Raw genomic sequence first — 15,306 nt, 5'->3', positions numbered from 1 at the left:
CACCTGCAAACTCTTAAAAACAGCTACTCTCTATGTACCTAGTGCAATAAAATAGACTCAGTTTTCTCTATTGCTAAGGTGATGATGGTACTTCTTAAGTGGGGAGGTAGTTCTTAAATGAATAGAACTGATGACAACAAGGGATTTGGAGTAGGACAGAGCTGGTTTTAAATCTTGGCCCCATCACTTACTCCTTTTCCTGAGCCTCAATCTGCTCATCTGTGAAATGGATGCTAACAGTATTTACCGCCCAGGACTGTTTGGGGAATTAAATAAGGTGATTTGATCCTGGCGTGTGATAAATGCTCGATAAATGTTAGCTAGTATCATTACTGGCTAAACCTGGTTTTTTTGTTTGTTTTTTTAACCTTTAAACTGGGGAAATGATAGCATCTACCATCTAGGGTAGGGGTGCAGGGGTTGGCAAACTTTTTCTGTAAAGGGCCAGATAGTAAATATTTGATGTTTTGTGGGCCAGTCTCTATTACAGCTACTCATTCTGCTGTCATAGTTCAAAAGCACCCATAAATAATACATAAATGAACGAGCGTGGCCAATGTTCCGATAAAACTTTATCTACAAAATCAGGGAGGGGGCTGGCTTTGGCCCATGGCTGTAGCTGGCTAACTCCTCAGCTGTGGTGTTGTGAAGATTAAATGAGATAAGGCTTGTAATGAGCCTAGCACAGTGCCTGGCACAGAGCAGTGACTAAGAGAAAGAATTCTAACGTGTTCCATATCTGATTTGAGGGCTAGGCTTTGCTCCTTTCTCCAGGGGAAGGAAAGCATCCATGAGCAAGACTTTTCAACAGAGGTATCAGCTCCATCCTCTGCCCCAAGTCAAAGCTAAACATTCATCTCAGCACCTGGAGCCTGGCAGTGCCACCGCCTCCATCCTCCCCCAAGGATGGAGGTAAAATGCCAATCCATGGGGTGTGATTAATTCTCTCTGTCCCACGCTTTGCCCCAGGGTATGTTGCCATTTTCAGCATGTGTCCCACGGAAATCAGGTTGCCCATGTAAACCATGATGTGTGAGAAATGAGGATACTCATATCTGCGGGGCGGTTAACTGCACGCATTCACATCCATAAATGCATTTAACCCTCACCTGAGGCTGTATTATGTGGTTAAGGCAGGCAGTTAAGGGGAGAGAGAGAGAGAGGGAGAGAGGGAGAGGGAGAGGGAGAGAGAGGCTAGATTTGAATTCTGCCTCTGCAACATTCTGGTTTTGTGATGTTGGCCAAGTCACTTTGCTTCTCTAAGCCTCAGCTACATCTTCTATAACATAGGGATTAAATGAGATGTTACATATAAAGCCTACAGCACAGTGTAGCACATGATAGCTGTTGAATCCCATTTTGCAAAGGAAGAATGTGATGCTAAGAGGTAAAAGGGCTCATTCAAGGTCATGCAGCTGGTGATTGGCCTCAGACCAAGAATCTCTAACTCTGACCCCCAGCTGGTTTTCACCATGTCCCATTGCCCCCGCCCACCGCATCCCACTCATCCCCACCACCCCCAGCTGCTTCCAGGGACTCTTGCTGCTTCCAGCCACGGCTGTGCTCCATGCACAGTGACTAAATCTCTTGGAGACAGTGACATGGCTGTCAGGGAGCTTGTACGCTTGTGACCATTCATCACTGTAGTGGATTAAATAGTGTCCTCCCAAAAGTCATATCCACCCAGAACCTCAGAATGTGACCTTATTTGGAAATAAGGTCTTTGCAGGGAGAATTAAGATAAAGATTGAAATGAGATCATACTGAATTAGGGTGGGCCCTAAGTGCAATGAGACAGTAAAGGACAGAGGAGGATACACAGAGCCACTGGGAAGAAGGCTATGTGAAAACAGAGGCAGAGGTTGGAGTAATGCTGCCACAAGCCAAGGATTGCCAGGAGCCACCAGGATCTGGAAGAGGCAAGGAGGGAGCCTCCCCTAGAGCCTTTGGAGAAAACACAGACCTGCTTCTGGCCTCCAGAACTGTGAAAGAATGAATTCCTGCTGTCCTAAGCCACCCAGTTTGTGGTGATTTGTTGCGGCGGCCACAGAAAAGTAAGACACCACCTTCGACCCTAAGATGTGAATGGATAGGGGGGTATCAGACTCAGAATGCCTGTGTGAGGAAGGGGCAGCAATGACGGGGCAAAGAGCATGTGTTTTAGAGGCAGACCTGGGCTCAGCCCCTTCCCTTGCCAGCTTTGAGCTATTTTCCTTATTTACTAAGAAAGAGAACATCCTCGTCCTTCTGGCTTGTGGTGAGGATTAAAAGAGATGGCATGGCACAGTGAGGTAATAACAAAGGTAATCGTAACCGTTCATCAAGCGTGACATGCCTTGGTTAATTCAATCCTCACAACAGCCCAGGGTGGAAGGAGTTAGCAGATGCAGGTGATGTGATGTAGACCTCGGAGTAAGGCAAGAACGTTCCTTCCCTACATCTCCTTCTCTACCCATGAAGAGCAGTAGACTACTGCATCCTTCCAAACCCAGCCATTCACTCTGGAAATGTGACCTAAAGGCACCTCTTAGAGGCACGCGGAGATTGATCTCTGAGAATGCTCATCACAGGGCTGCTTCTTCTAGTGGGGGAAACAGCAAACAACCTAAGTGTCTGGGATTTGGTGAAGTGATTCATGATACAGCCACAAATAGACACCACACAGCCTTTCACACTGCTGCTGGGGAAGAACATCCAAGGACGTGTGGAAACGCTCATGAAATGTCATTAAGTGAAAAGAGCAGGTAATAAAATGGTGAGATCCTAACTTTGTATTACAAAGACCAGACCTCCATGATGGTATATGTGTGTGTATAACATACGTATAAATATATAGCATCTTTTTTATTTTTTTAAATTTAACTTGGTCCTTTTTTTTTAACTTATTTATTTACTTATTTATTTTTTTATTTATTTATGGCTGAGTTGGGTCTTTGTTGCTGTGCGTAGGCTTTCTCTAGTTGCGGCGAGTGGGGGCTACTCTTCGTTGCGGTGCGCGAGCTTCTCACTGTGGTGGCTTCTCTTGTTGCGGAGCACAGGCTCTAGGTGCGCAGGCTTCCGTAGTTGTGGCACGCGGGCTCAGTAGTTGTGGCTCTCGGGCTCTAGAGCGCAGGCTCAGTAGTTGTGGTGCACGGGCTTAGTTGCTCCTCAGCATGTGGGATCTTCCCAGACCAGGGCTCGAACCCATGTCCCCTGCATTGGCAGGCTGATTCTTAACCACTGCGCCCCCAGGGAAGCCCGATATATAACATCTAACTACTAACATCTTTGTGTATGTTTTTCCACTCTTTAAAAAAGTATAGATGTGTTTATATATAACATTATATATATAAAACACATGTATAAAACCATATATATTACCCTATATATGCACACTACCTATATAATATATATAATCACATAAATTACCATATGTGTGCACTAGAAGAATGTACACCAAGATGTTAGCAGCAATATATGAGGAATTAGGTATATACATATATACGCATGCATACGTACTATTATGGTTTGAGTGTTTATGTCCCCCACGAATTCATATGTTGGGGCCATAATCCCCAGTGTGGCTGATTTGGAGATGGGAAAATAACTGAGATTAAATGAGGTCATTAAGTGTGGGGCCCTGATCCCATAGGATGTGTCCTTATAAGAAGGCACACCAGAGAGCTCTCTCTCTGCATGAACACAAAGAGTCCATGTGAGTACAGTGAGAAGGTGACTGTCTACCAGCCATGAATAGAGCTCTCACCAGAAGCTGACCCTGCCAGACCTTGATCTGGGACTTCCAGCCTCCAGAACTGGGAGAAAATAAATGTCTGTAGTTTAAGCTGTTCAGCTTCTGTTGTTTTGTTATGATAGCCCTAGTGAACTAACATGCATGTATATATACATACATACATACAGATATATTTATATATAGGCATATATATACTGTCTTTCTATATATATGGTAATATATATGGCTCTATGTATGTGGTATATATATATGGTTATATATATAGTTTTTTAATATATGGTTTTACTTATATGACAATATATATAACTCTAATTATAAATATAAGATCAGAAGAATGTCCATCAAAATGTGGTTAATTGTTCCCTCTGGGCAGTGGGGTTATAGGTGACTTTTTACTTTGTTCTCTTTTGCTTATCTGTATTATCTGAATTTTCTACAATAAACCCGTATTATTTCATATTACTATTACATTACTTAGTATTCCTATAATTATTAATGGTATTGCTAAAATAATTATTACAAACTTTTTTGTGCCTAAAGTTGGCGTCGGTCTTTGGCGACTGGGAGAGGGTGAAAAGGCCATGGTCAAAGGGACCAGAGGCTCAGAAGCCGGGACCAGGCAGGGCAGTCAAGGCCATATGTATAACCTTGAACAAGTTTTGGTGACCCCGCCTGAGCCTCCTCTTGCCTTGTAACAGGGTTCCCATGGAAACGTGCTTTCCAGTTTCCAAAGGGCTGGCTCACAAATACACACTTGCAGTACTGGCAGAGATCTGTGTGCCTTCTTGGGGTATGAAGGTTGCTGGGGCAAAGAGGAGGCTGTCCAGAGGGAATTCTTGAAAACCCATGCAGCCTTGGGGTCCTGATGCCTGCGTTTTGTGTCTCCTGCACAGGTCAGCTAGACATCATCTCCATGGCAGAGACAACCATGAGGCCAGAGGAGATCGAGCTGGAGATGGTGAAAATCCAGCGTCTCCGGGAAGTCTTGGTCCGGCGGGAGTCTGAGCTTAGGTTTATGTGAGTGCCTGGGGGAAGGGGCGGAGGAAAGGAAGGGGTCTGGAGGGGGAGGACACCGGAGAACCTGACATTCACTGTTTATTGCTGTGTGCCAGGCACCGGGATGAAGGTATTACATACATTCTCACAACCACCTAGAGACGTGGGTATCTATTCCTCTATTTCTTAGTATATAACCATTAGTCAATATATGGCCCTATACAAGATGATTAAATTAGTGCCTGAGTCTTGCTTTCCTGTCTTTTTTCTATTTTTATGCTTCCAATTTTTATTTTTTGTATTCTCAAAGAGCACAGAACTTATATTTTGTTCCAAAACTATAATTAAGCTTCTTACACATTGTTTCTAACATTAAAAACATATCACTAGTGTTTACAATACACTCCCCGTGTTTTAAAAGGAAGGGAGACAGAGAATGTGAGTTCTTTAAAGTACTGAAGAGCTCCCTTCAGCCTGTGGGAGCTCAGGAGGGCCAAGGTTGCTTTTGTGACGATGGCTGTCACTCACTCACTGCACATTTACTGACCTTTGCATGGTGTGTGTGTATGTACATATTATCCCTGCACCTGGCACATGCACAGCAAGTGCTCAGTGACAAGATTAGCTAACACGTAAGCTCTAGCCCTGGGCCAGGCACTGCACTAAGCTCTTGACTTGTGACGTCACTAAATTTTCCCATGTTGCCCGTGAGTCCGACTGCTTAGAGACAAATGTCAACAGTAGACACTTGAATAAATCAAATTATCTAAAACATACAGAAGGATGTCAGTGCAGTCAGGACATATTTTGGGGGCTCAGTGACATACTTCATGGGAGGGGCTGGCTTCTTGGCCCCTGGAAGTCTTGCTAGCAGCCTGCAGACAGAGGTGGATGATAATGAGGGCTCCCCCCAGGCCCCGCCTTTAGAGTATGTAGCCTTGCCTGGAGGTACACCACCTTGTCAATCTCAGAAGATGCATGATGGACTCCAGGATGGCCAGGGTAGAGATCATGGCCCACTCAGACCTGGATAAACACCTCATCAGATGACGATCTGTAGCCTCCCGGGCTAACAGGCTGTGTGTGGACCATTGTTGAATTCAGTTTCCTGGCTCTTTCTCAGAGCCAGGCCCTCACCTCCCTGTAGGGCTGATGGTGCTGGTGGGTCCTATTCTTGCCTCCATTTTAGAGAAGAGGGAATTGGAGGTTAAGAAATTTACCCAAGGTTGCATTAGCTAATAAGTAGCCAAGGTAGGATGCAGTCTGACTCCAGAGTTTTTATTAAGTGAGTGAATAAGTGAAGGAAGGATGGAAAGAGGGAGGGAGGGAAGGAATGAAGGAAGGAGGGAAGCTCTGAATATATCTGCCAAGATAATGCCTTAAAGAGTATAAGCTCCTGAGGGCAGGGATCCTACGTCTCATCTTCACTGTTGGATTTTCCCAGCATCTTGAACACTGCCCGGCACTTATTAGGCCAATTAGTATTTGTTGAATGTGCAAAAATTGTTCTTTCACACTCCATCCTGAGCCCAATAGTTTCCCTTCACACACACACACACACACACACACACACACACACACACACACACACGAGACCCGTTGGAATAGGGTAAGAGGGAAATAGAATTTCAGACCGTACTAAGCATTTACAGGCTCAGGTGGGGAAGCTCGGAGTGACGGGAATGTGACAGCCCTTGACTGAAATAGTCCCAGTGACTGTAGCTGTAATAACCAGGGTGAGATTGGTTTTGTCACGCCTGCTGGGAAGTAATCAAGTTAATACCCTCAGCTCCCGTGCAGACTGTATGAGTCAGATCATATTGCATGGCTGAGGGTGTCTTCTCACTTTACCGTCTCCTGCGATGTTGATTCTTTCGAGAATGGGTTTAAAGGCTGCTGTCCCAACACCCCCGACGTTCAGCATTATTCTTTCATGGGTTTCCATTTTCCTGGCCCCTCTCTCTTGCCCTCCCCCTGGGACTCACAGCTTCTGCTTGTTCTGCCTTCCTCTCAGCGTGAACTCATAAGAGTGGGTTCAGGGTCATCCTGGCTCTCTTGCATCCTTGTCTGTGACCCTGGGCACATGACAGGCTTCAAAAGAACTGCTATTTACCACAGGCACTGTTACACTGCACACGTGCTATGTGTGTTATATGCATTTGCTCACTTATTTTAGCTTTTTGAATCCTCATAAGACCCCTGAAGGAGTGGTTCTATTCCTTCTATTTTATGGATAAGGAAACTGAAGTTAGAGAAGTGAAATAACATTTTCAAGGTCAACAGATAGTATGGGTGGAATTGGGACTTTAACCTGAGGTGTCTGCCTCAGAGGCAGAGCCCTGAACCCTAAGTTAGCCTGTTATTTATTCCCAGCAGAAGGATGCCTTTTCTCTTTGCCTTTTGCTCTTCTAGAATGCGAAGACAAACTCCCGGTTGGATGCCCACAATCCCACAATCCCACATTGGGTTTGGTCTTGTTCCACGCCATCTTGAATTGAGTCGGGTGGAAACAGAAGTCATTCTATTGAGTCAGGCTTTGGACTTTTTCATACCCTTTCTCTGGAGAGAAGTGATTTATTTGAAGCCTAAAATGATGAGCTCCAACTTAGTCAAGGTTTTCAAGTTCACCTGCTGGGAATTTGACATAGAGCCTTATTCCTCTAAGGGTTCTCAGGGACCTCAAGAGTCAACATTTATAGAACCCTTAGCACAGATCTAGGCCTTGGCTAAGCCCTGTGCACACATTATCATGTAATCTACGAAAAATGCTTGCTAATGGAAGGATGAAGCAGGAGCGCCTCCAGCATACCTGCTATCCCTAAGGCTTACAAGGTCAGGTTCAGAGAAGGGCTATGAGTGACCCCGGTGGGCACGTGTCTCCACCACACACCCAATGCATCTGCTCTCAATGTCCTCCCTTCGCTTGTCCCCTAGTTTCCAAGTCGCTAACTGGTGTTTAGAGATCTCCCTCTTGAATCTGGCAGTTTTACAAGCTTCATTTGGATGAGTCAATAAACCCCTTAGTATCACGAAAACGCCGCTTTAATTGGCGGCAAGTGTCCAGGAGGTAAAACTTGAAGCCTCCTTTGTTCCATCCTCGATCCTCCATGCCACCCACCTCCCAGTCCCTCCCGCTTCTGCCCCATCTCCATGCCTCTCGCCATCCTGGCCTGTGGAGGCTGTCAACAACCTCAGACTCATTTTCTCACCCTTAATTCCAGCACTGACTCACACCATTAGCTTTTCATAACCCCTCCTGCAGCTCCGCTGGCCTGCCTCAGCCCTTCCACACCTTCTCTATAAGGCTGGTCCTGCTGTTTATCTGGGTTTCAGATAATTAAGTATTTTCGGAGGTGGGGGGCGGTTATCTTCATTTTACACCCGCTTGCAGGATTGTCATAAAGGGACAGTGGGCTCTGTCGCTCAGCTTGCTCTGGGCGGCAGCAGCTTCTAATTAATGAGTCAGAGCTGCAGCTGGCAGGGGAGATGGGCTTGTGAAGGACAGATTTCAGGAGCACAGTCCTTGAGTTCCAATATTTCCAGACTCTGGGCTTGGACCCAAGTAACATCATTTTATTAAGAAGGACCAAGTGCGGTGAAGCGGTCGTGCCGTAGAACATGGCAGAGGTTCAGGGTGTGGTGGTAGAGAGTACATGACTTGTAAACTTTTCAAATACTTGCTATGCTGGGCAGTGTTCTAAGTGTTTTACATGCATTGATCATTTAATCTTTACTGCAACTAGACATACAACATCCTCCCTCCCCATTTTATAGATGAGGAAACCAATGCACAGAGAGGTCAAGTGACTTGCCCCGGGTTGCCCAGGGTCTGTGAAACAGCAGATGATGATATAACCCTGGCATTCTGAGTCCAGAGTCCGTGATCTCAGCCATGATGCTATAGGGTCTCTCAACTGGTTTTGAACCCCAGTTCTACTTCTTATCGACTCTGGGCCCTGGAGCAAATCTTTTGCCCTGTTGGGAATTCCCTGGTGGTCCAGTGGTTAGGACTCCAGGGTCTCACTGCTGAGGGCCCCAGTTCAATCCCTGGTCAGGGAACTAAAATTCCATAGGTCGTGCCGCGTGGCCAAAAAAAAAAAAGTTTCTTTAAGGGACTTCCCTGGCAGTCCAGTGGTTAAAACTCCACGCTCCCAATGCAGGGGCCCTGGGCTCGATCCCTGGTCAGGGAACTAGATCCCACATGCTGCAGCTGAGATCCAGTGCAGCCAAATAAATATTTTTTAAAAAAAATCTTTTGCCCTGTTCCAGCCTCAGTTTTCCCCTCTTTACAATGGGACATTGATATTTCCCTGGCAGCGCTGTCGCAAGGGATGGAAAGAGAGGACACGTGAAAGTGGGTGGCTCTTCCTAGGTAATAAGCACATCAAAATTCCCTTCCCTCCTTTAACTGTTAATAACGTGCTTTGAGGGAGAAGAGAGGAACAGGGCTGCTTCGTTATCTCCAGAGAAGACCGAGAAAACACCCCTCTCCCCGAGAAGCTGGGGAGTGGCTCTCACCCATCAAGTCCAACTCTATTCTGGGGCCCTGACTTTATTATGGTTGTTGTTATTTAAAAAAAATTTTATACACCTGCATTCTTTATCCCTTTAATGAGCTAATAATTCTGAAGCCTGTTAGGAAAAGCTTCAAGCCAAGGGCGAAATGAAGCATGTGCATTTATGTAACTTGACACTTCTCAGCCACGTTTGGCAGTTTCAAGACACTTTGGATGCACTCTGGGTTTTAAATACCATCTCCTAAGAACAGGTCAGCGTTGTCAGAGCCACTGTACATATCAGGTGGGAAGAAATGTCTTTAATTGCAAAAGATCTAAAAAGCAATTTGTCTTGGACAAAATATACGAGAATTTGAGGAGTTGGGGAAGAAAGGGAGGAAGGAGACCTCGAGGGAAGAGGAAAGAGATGGGGAGGCTAGAGAGGATGGGGAATGTCCCAGGTGAGACCTCTGAATGGAAGGACCCCCCTGAATTTCTAAGTGTTTGGGAAAATAGGGATGAGGTTGGGGATCTGGGCTGATCAAATGGAGAAAAAATATCCCCCAGTGGATGGGCTTCTGCTGTTCCAAGTTGCTTCTCGAAGTCAGAACAAGCTTCAGGAAAGGAAATTCTTCTCTCAGGGAGCTCTGGCTGTCTTACCATAAAGGATTTCATGCTCTTGGCTGTAAGTATCTCCTCTGGGCCCTGGTGAGCTGGGAAAGGGATCACTGTATTAGACTCTTATGATGGTTACTTTTATGTGTCAATCTGACTGAGCTATGGGGTGCGCAGATATTTGTTTAAACATTATTTTGGGTGTGTCTGTGAGGGTGTTTCTGGAATAGATTAACATTTGAATCAGTAGACTGAACAAAGCAGATTGCCCTCCCCAGTGTGGGTGGACCTCATCCAATCTGTTGAAGACCTGAATAGAACAAAAAGGCTGAGTAAGAGGGAACTTTGCCTGCCTGACTGCATGAGCTGGGGCATCGATCTTTTCCTGCCTTTGGACTTGAACTGAAAAATCAACTCCTTTTGGGTCTTGGGCTTGGAGACTATAGATCGTGGGACTTAGCCTCTATAATCCTGTGAATCCTTATAAGAAGTTTATATCTATCTATCTATCTGTCTATCTATCTACCTACCTATCTATCTGTCTATCTCTACATATCTATATATCTCTATCCAACAGTTTCTCTCCTGGGTATACCCTAGAGCTGCTCTGTATAGTTGGGTATGCACTAGCCCCATGTGACTATTTCAATTTAAGTTAATTAAAATTAAATAAAACCTAAAATGCAGTCCTTCAGTAGTCCTAGCCACATTACAGGTGCTCTTTAGTCAGTTATGGCTAATGGCTATCCCACTGGAAAGCATACATTTTTGTAGAACATTTCCATCACCACAGAAGAAACTCCCACACATGAATGACAGGAGGCATATTCCAGAACATTCATATCAGTCTGTTCCCACCTTTTCATCTTCATCCATTGTCCCCCTGCAGCCCCCCCCCCTGCTTTCCACGGGCCTCTTTTCAGTCCCTCCCCCTCCAAGGGAGCCTTTTTGTCGGGGCTGTTCCCTCTACCTGGATGCCCCCCTCCCACCTGGTTAACTCTCCCCCTCCCCCCAGGGCTCAGATCCAGGGATACTTCCGAGGGGAAGCCTTCCCAGCACTTCCCAGGCTGTGTCCCATCCTATCACCATAACCAAGATCCTTTGGGTCTTCTAAGGAGAAGCCTTTCCTCCATTTATAAATCTGTGTTCATCAGTGTGAGTACGTGTTCCCCATCTCTCTTCTGCTCGACGCTGGCCCTGATGAGGACACAGGCTGAGCTGTTTTCACTCTCAGCAATGTCGTTAGCACCCAACAGATGGCCAATGTGAGTAGGTGCTCTGTGACTATTTACCTAATAAATGAGCAAGAGCTTGACTTCCCTTCTTTTTTTAGTGCCTGACTCATTTGAAGTGGGTCAGTCCATAGTATTCCTACAGAGTGGTCGTGTGACATAGCAGCTTGCAGTGTAGACACTTTACGAAGTGTATGAGTTTCCTGTGGCTGCTTTAACAAATTAGACAAAGTTGGTGACTTAACATACAGGGACTTCCCTGGTGGTCCAGCAGTTAGGGCTCTGTACTTTCACAGCCAAGGGCCCGGGTTCAATCCCTGGTCGGGGAATTAAAACCCTGCAAGCTGCGCGGCGTGGCCAACAAAAACCAAAAAACAAACAAACAAAAAAAACCCACACACTTATTCTCTTGTCGTTCTGGAGACCAGAAGTCTGAAATGGGGTTCACTGGGCTGCCATCAAAGTGTCGGCAGTGCTAAGCTGCTTCTGGAGGCTACAGGGGAGGATACTTTTCCGAGCCCTTTCCAGCTTCTAGAGCCTTGTTTCTCATGTTCCCTGCTGGTGGTCCCTTCCTCCATATTCAAAGACCACAGAGTGGGATCGTCCAATCTCTGCTGGCATCAGCCCACCTGTATAACCCAAGATAATCTCCCCATCCCAAGAGCCTTACTTGAATCACACCTGCAAAATCCCATTTGCCATATAGGGTAACATATTCACAGGTTCCAGGGATTAGTATGGGCATATGGAGGGACATTATTCAGCCGATCACGTTAACTGACTACGGCAATTCATTTAAGGGCTAAGTGCAAAGCTGGACTCCCAATGTGGCAGTGACGGTGACAGGGATGGCCGTGGCAAGGCCGAGCAGAGGGAAAGGCAACATACACTATATGGAGAACCTGCATTGCTTCATCTGATGCTGAGTCTTCATCATTCTTTGAAATCTCCCAAGGAAAAAAAAGCATCTTACAAGACAGAGAGAGAGCATGCTCAGTAATGCATGCACAGTGCCCTGATAATTAAGGGTTTTCCCCTCTCTTTGCTTGTCTCTGGGAAACTGCTGATTTGAGTGGCAGCTGGGGTTGGGAGGTGCTTGTCCGTATCACTTGATCTCAATTGAGGACTCAGTTCTTTGCTCTGCACTTAGCCCAGAATCAGATAATGCTTGCCTGGGCCTCATTTCTCTTCAAATAAGAACCAGCCCTCTCTTGATATTTCCAGGACAGTCTGCTCAAAGAGAAATGGGAGGGGGAAAAATACAAACAACTTAACAGATTTGCCTTCGTGTTTTGGGTCTACACAGCACAGCCACTCATTAAGACAGTATCCGGATTTACATCTTTGACTTCGTTTAATTGGCTGCTAGTCATTGAATGATCAGTTACACAGATCTTTGCTCCTGGAATTCTGGCCCACTCTTGGTCCTTTTGTCCTCTAAACTCCTCAGAGGTTTCAAATGAGATTAGGCCAATCCAAGACATTCCTGGTTTGGGTTCTGCCAAAGGAAGGGCAGCCTGTTTTTTTCATTACTAAATGTCCTGGTCTTTGACAGAGTTGCTTTCTGATGAAAAGAGAGGCCTATAACTTTCTCCAGATTATATTACACCTACCTTTGAATTCTAGCTCTGCCATTTGTAGGCTGTGCAATCTCGAACAGATACCTTAACCTCTATGAGACTCAGCTGCCTCTTCTGTCAAATGGGATGCAGCCAATATTTCCCAGGGTGGTTTTGAGGAGTAAAAGTGATCATGTTTATTAAGTGCCCGCCCCCATAGTGCCTGCCACAATATAAGTGCTCATTAAATGTTACTTTCCTTTCCTTCAGGAAGAAATTGAGTTTGGAAATGAACAGATGCTTGGTAAGAGCAGACATTGGAACCATGTTCTTGGTTTTTAGTAGTAGGTTACTTATTTTGAAGAGGAGGTACAGGAGAAGGGAGGAGATTGGAGGGGCGAGTGAAGGTCTCTTCCATGACATGGAGGTACATACAGACCAGAGAGGAAGTGACTCGGGGGCACCTGAAATTTGTATTGAAACATCTGAAGGACTGTCATGTGGAAGAAGGAGTTGTTTTCTTCTTTGTGGAACTAGAACCACAAATGCAGCAGTGAATCCAGTTACCATCCCAGCATGAAAAAGGCCTTTCCACATATTTGGAGCTCTAAAAGTTGGGACCTTGGGAGGTAATGGGTTTCCATACCTGGAGATATCCAAGCATTTATTTATTTCTTCATTCATTCAACAAGCACATGCAATAAGTAATACAGATGAGGACTTGCCCTAATGGAGTCCAGGGGAGGAGACAAAATCTGGATGTCTCCAGAGTGAGAGATGGAAGCTTCAGGTGGGTGGTGGGGTAGGGTAGCAGGTGCTGAGGTGCTATCTATGGTCAGTTCTCAGTGTTGTCATTATTACTAATTATTATTAGTAATTAAATTAGTATTAAATTATTACTAATTTATCTAATGACTCTCGAGCACATACATGTGCCAGGCACAATGCTAGACTTTTTATGTAGATCACCTGGTTTCATCTTCATAGCAACCTGATGAGGCAGGTTTTAATAATACGTTTTACAAACGAGGAGACTGAGTTTTGCAGAAGTTAAGCAGCTTGCCCAAGATCACCCAGCTAAGATTGAGCAGGGTTGGGATTCTAGCTCTGCAGCCTGACCCCAGAGCCCCGCTCTGCTGTGTTCACGCAGTGCCAGCGGCTGCCTCCCAGCCCACTGCCCCTCCTTAGAGAACCAGCCCCACATCAGGGGGTTTCCGGCCTCTCCCTGCCCCCCTCCTCCAGGCCAGAGCTCACTGGTCCACATTGGCTTAGCTTGGGCCAATCAGAGTCTCTCTCCTGGGATACAGAGAGACTGGGCCAGTTAGGTGATGGGAGATTTGCAAACCAAAGACTGGGGGTGAGCAGAGAAAGCCATACTTCAGTGGGAAGGACAGCACAACTGCCTTAAGAGCAGCAAACAAGGGAGACTGGGGCCCCCAAAAGCAGAAAATGAACTTGGCCATGACATTCCCATTCCAGTCCTCAAGCTGCCCCGCTGAAATGGGACTGTAGTAAGATGCCACATCTTCTTATACCCTGGGTGTCTACTCTCCAGACCCTTGGAGAAATACCTCCCACCCATGTTGCCACAGCCTGGAGAAAACCAAAATCCATGGCGATGATGTCTGTGAATATCCAGCGGGTTCCTCTCTGCCCCTAGGCTTGGTTTCCTGGGTCCTGTACCCCCATCTGTGTGGATATGAAACTCAGATGCTTCACCACTTTCCATAACAACAAAACAAAACAAAGCCCTATGCTACTCCCGTTGGAGGAGTTTTAGAACTAAGGATCACGAAAGGGGTTGCACTGAGCTCTTCACAGCAAACAATTTCAAAATCCACATTTGACATTCCTGGCTGATAAGGTCCTTTTCACCACCCTGTGCAAGGCAGTTATTTTTCTTGGCCCAGTCTCACCACCCTCCTTGTTCTTCTCCTTTGTCTCAGCTCCCTCCATTCCAAGTAAGACAAATTCCTCTCCCTGTCCTTGCAGAGCTGTTTCACCTTCTTCCAAGAAGCCATGGCACCAAAAGATGCTTGGGTTCATGAGAACACGACCCCAGGTGTTTGTCAAGCTATGATTCGCAGCAAAATTTCCTCCCCAAGGGAATTTGGGTACCAGCTATTAAGGTATTAACATTTCCCCAATTTCTTACACCTTTACTAAGCTATCATTATTTCTATTCTTTCTAGTCTGTGCTGGAACGTTCTATTGAAAACTTAGCTACGCTGAGAACTCTACTTCCCAGAATCCCTTTCCCTACATTGTTCCAAGTAAAAGGTGGGAGATTCTGGGAGGCAGAAGGGAAGCAGCAGTGTTGACCTTTTAAGGGCCACCATGGTTAGACCATGGAGGTAACCAGGTACAGAAGTTCCTGCTCAGCCTCACTCTCTGCTGCTTCTGGTCCGTCTTGTCTTCCTGATCAACGGTGGCCCCATGTCTTCTAGACACTGGGCAGACAAGGCAACAGCCTTGCATGGACCCGTCCACTTGGCCCCCCTGCTGCCCCACCTTGCCAGCTACACGTGCCTGACTTCTCAGGTGGGCTGGCTGGTGTCTCCTTTGGTCCTCACCTCCCCTTCCCTGACCTCCACCTCCCCAGCTCCTCCCACGATTGTGACAGGTCTAATTCCTATAATGCATCCCTTGCCCTGTAACTCACGCTGGTTCTGCTT

General features: G+C 46.1%; 1 protein-coding gene across 1 annotated transcript in view; it reads left to right on the top strand.

The window, feature by feature from the left end:
• Positions 1-15,306, top strand: part of BMERB1 (bMERB domain containing 1) — a 119,646-nt gene that overhangs the window by 68,502 nt on the left and 35,838 nt on the right. The window contains exon 2 of the mRNA XM_027117308.1: positions 4,627-4,750. Coding sequence (XP_026973109.1) covers positions 4,627-4,750 — 124 coding nt within the window. The remainder of the gene's footprint in view (positions 1-4,626; positions 4,751-15,306) is intronic.

Source organism: Aethalodelphis obliquidens, unplaced genomic scaffold (genome assembly GCF_003676395.1).
Source record: "Aethalodelphis obliquidens isolate GAN/ISIS:26980383/991018 unplaced genomic scaffold, ASM367639v1 scaffold18, whole genome shotgun sequence".
Taxonomy (NCBI): domain Eukaryota; kingdom Metazoa; phylum Chordata; class Mammalia; order Artiodactyla; family Delphinidae; genus Aethalodelphis; species Aethalodelphis obliquidens.
The sequence above is the reverse complement of the archived record's forward strand: the minus strand, read 5'-3'. Positions and strand labels throughout refer to the sequence as shown.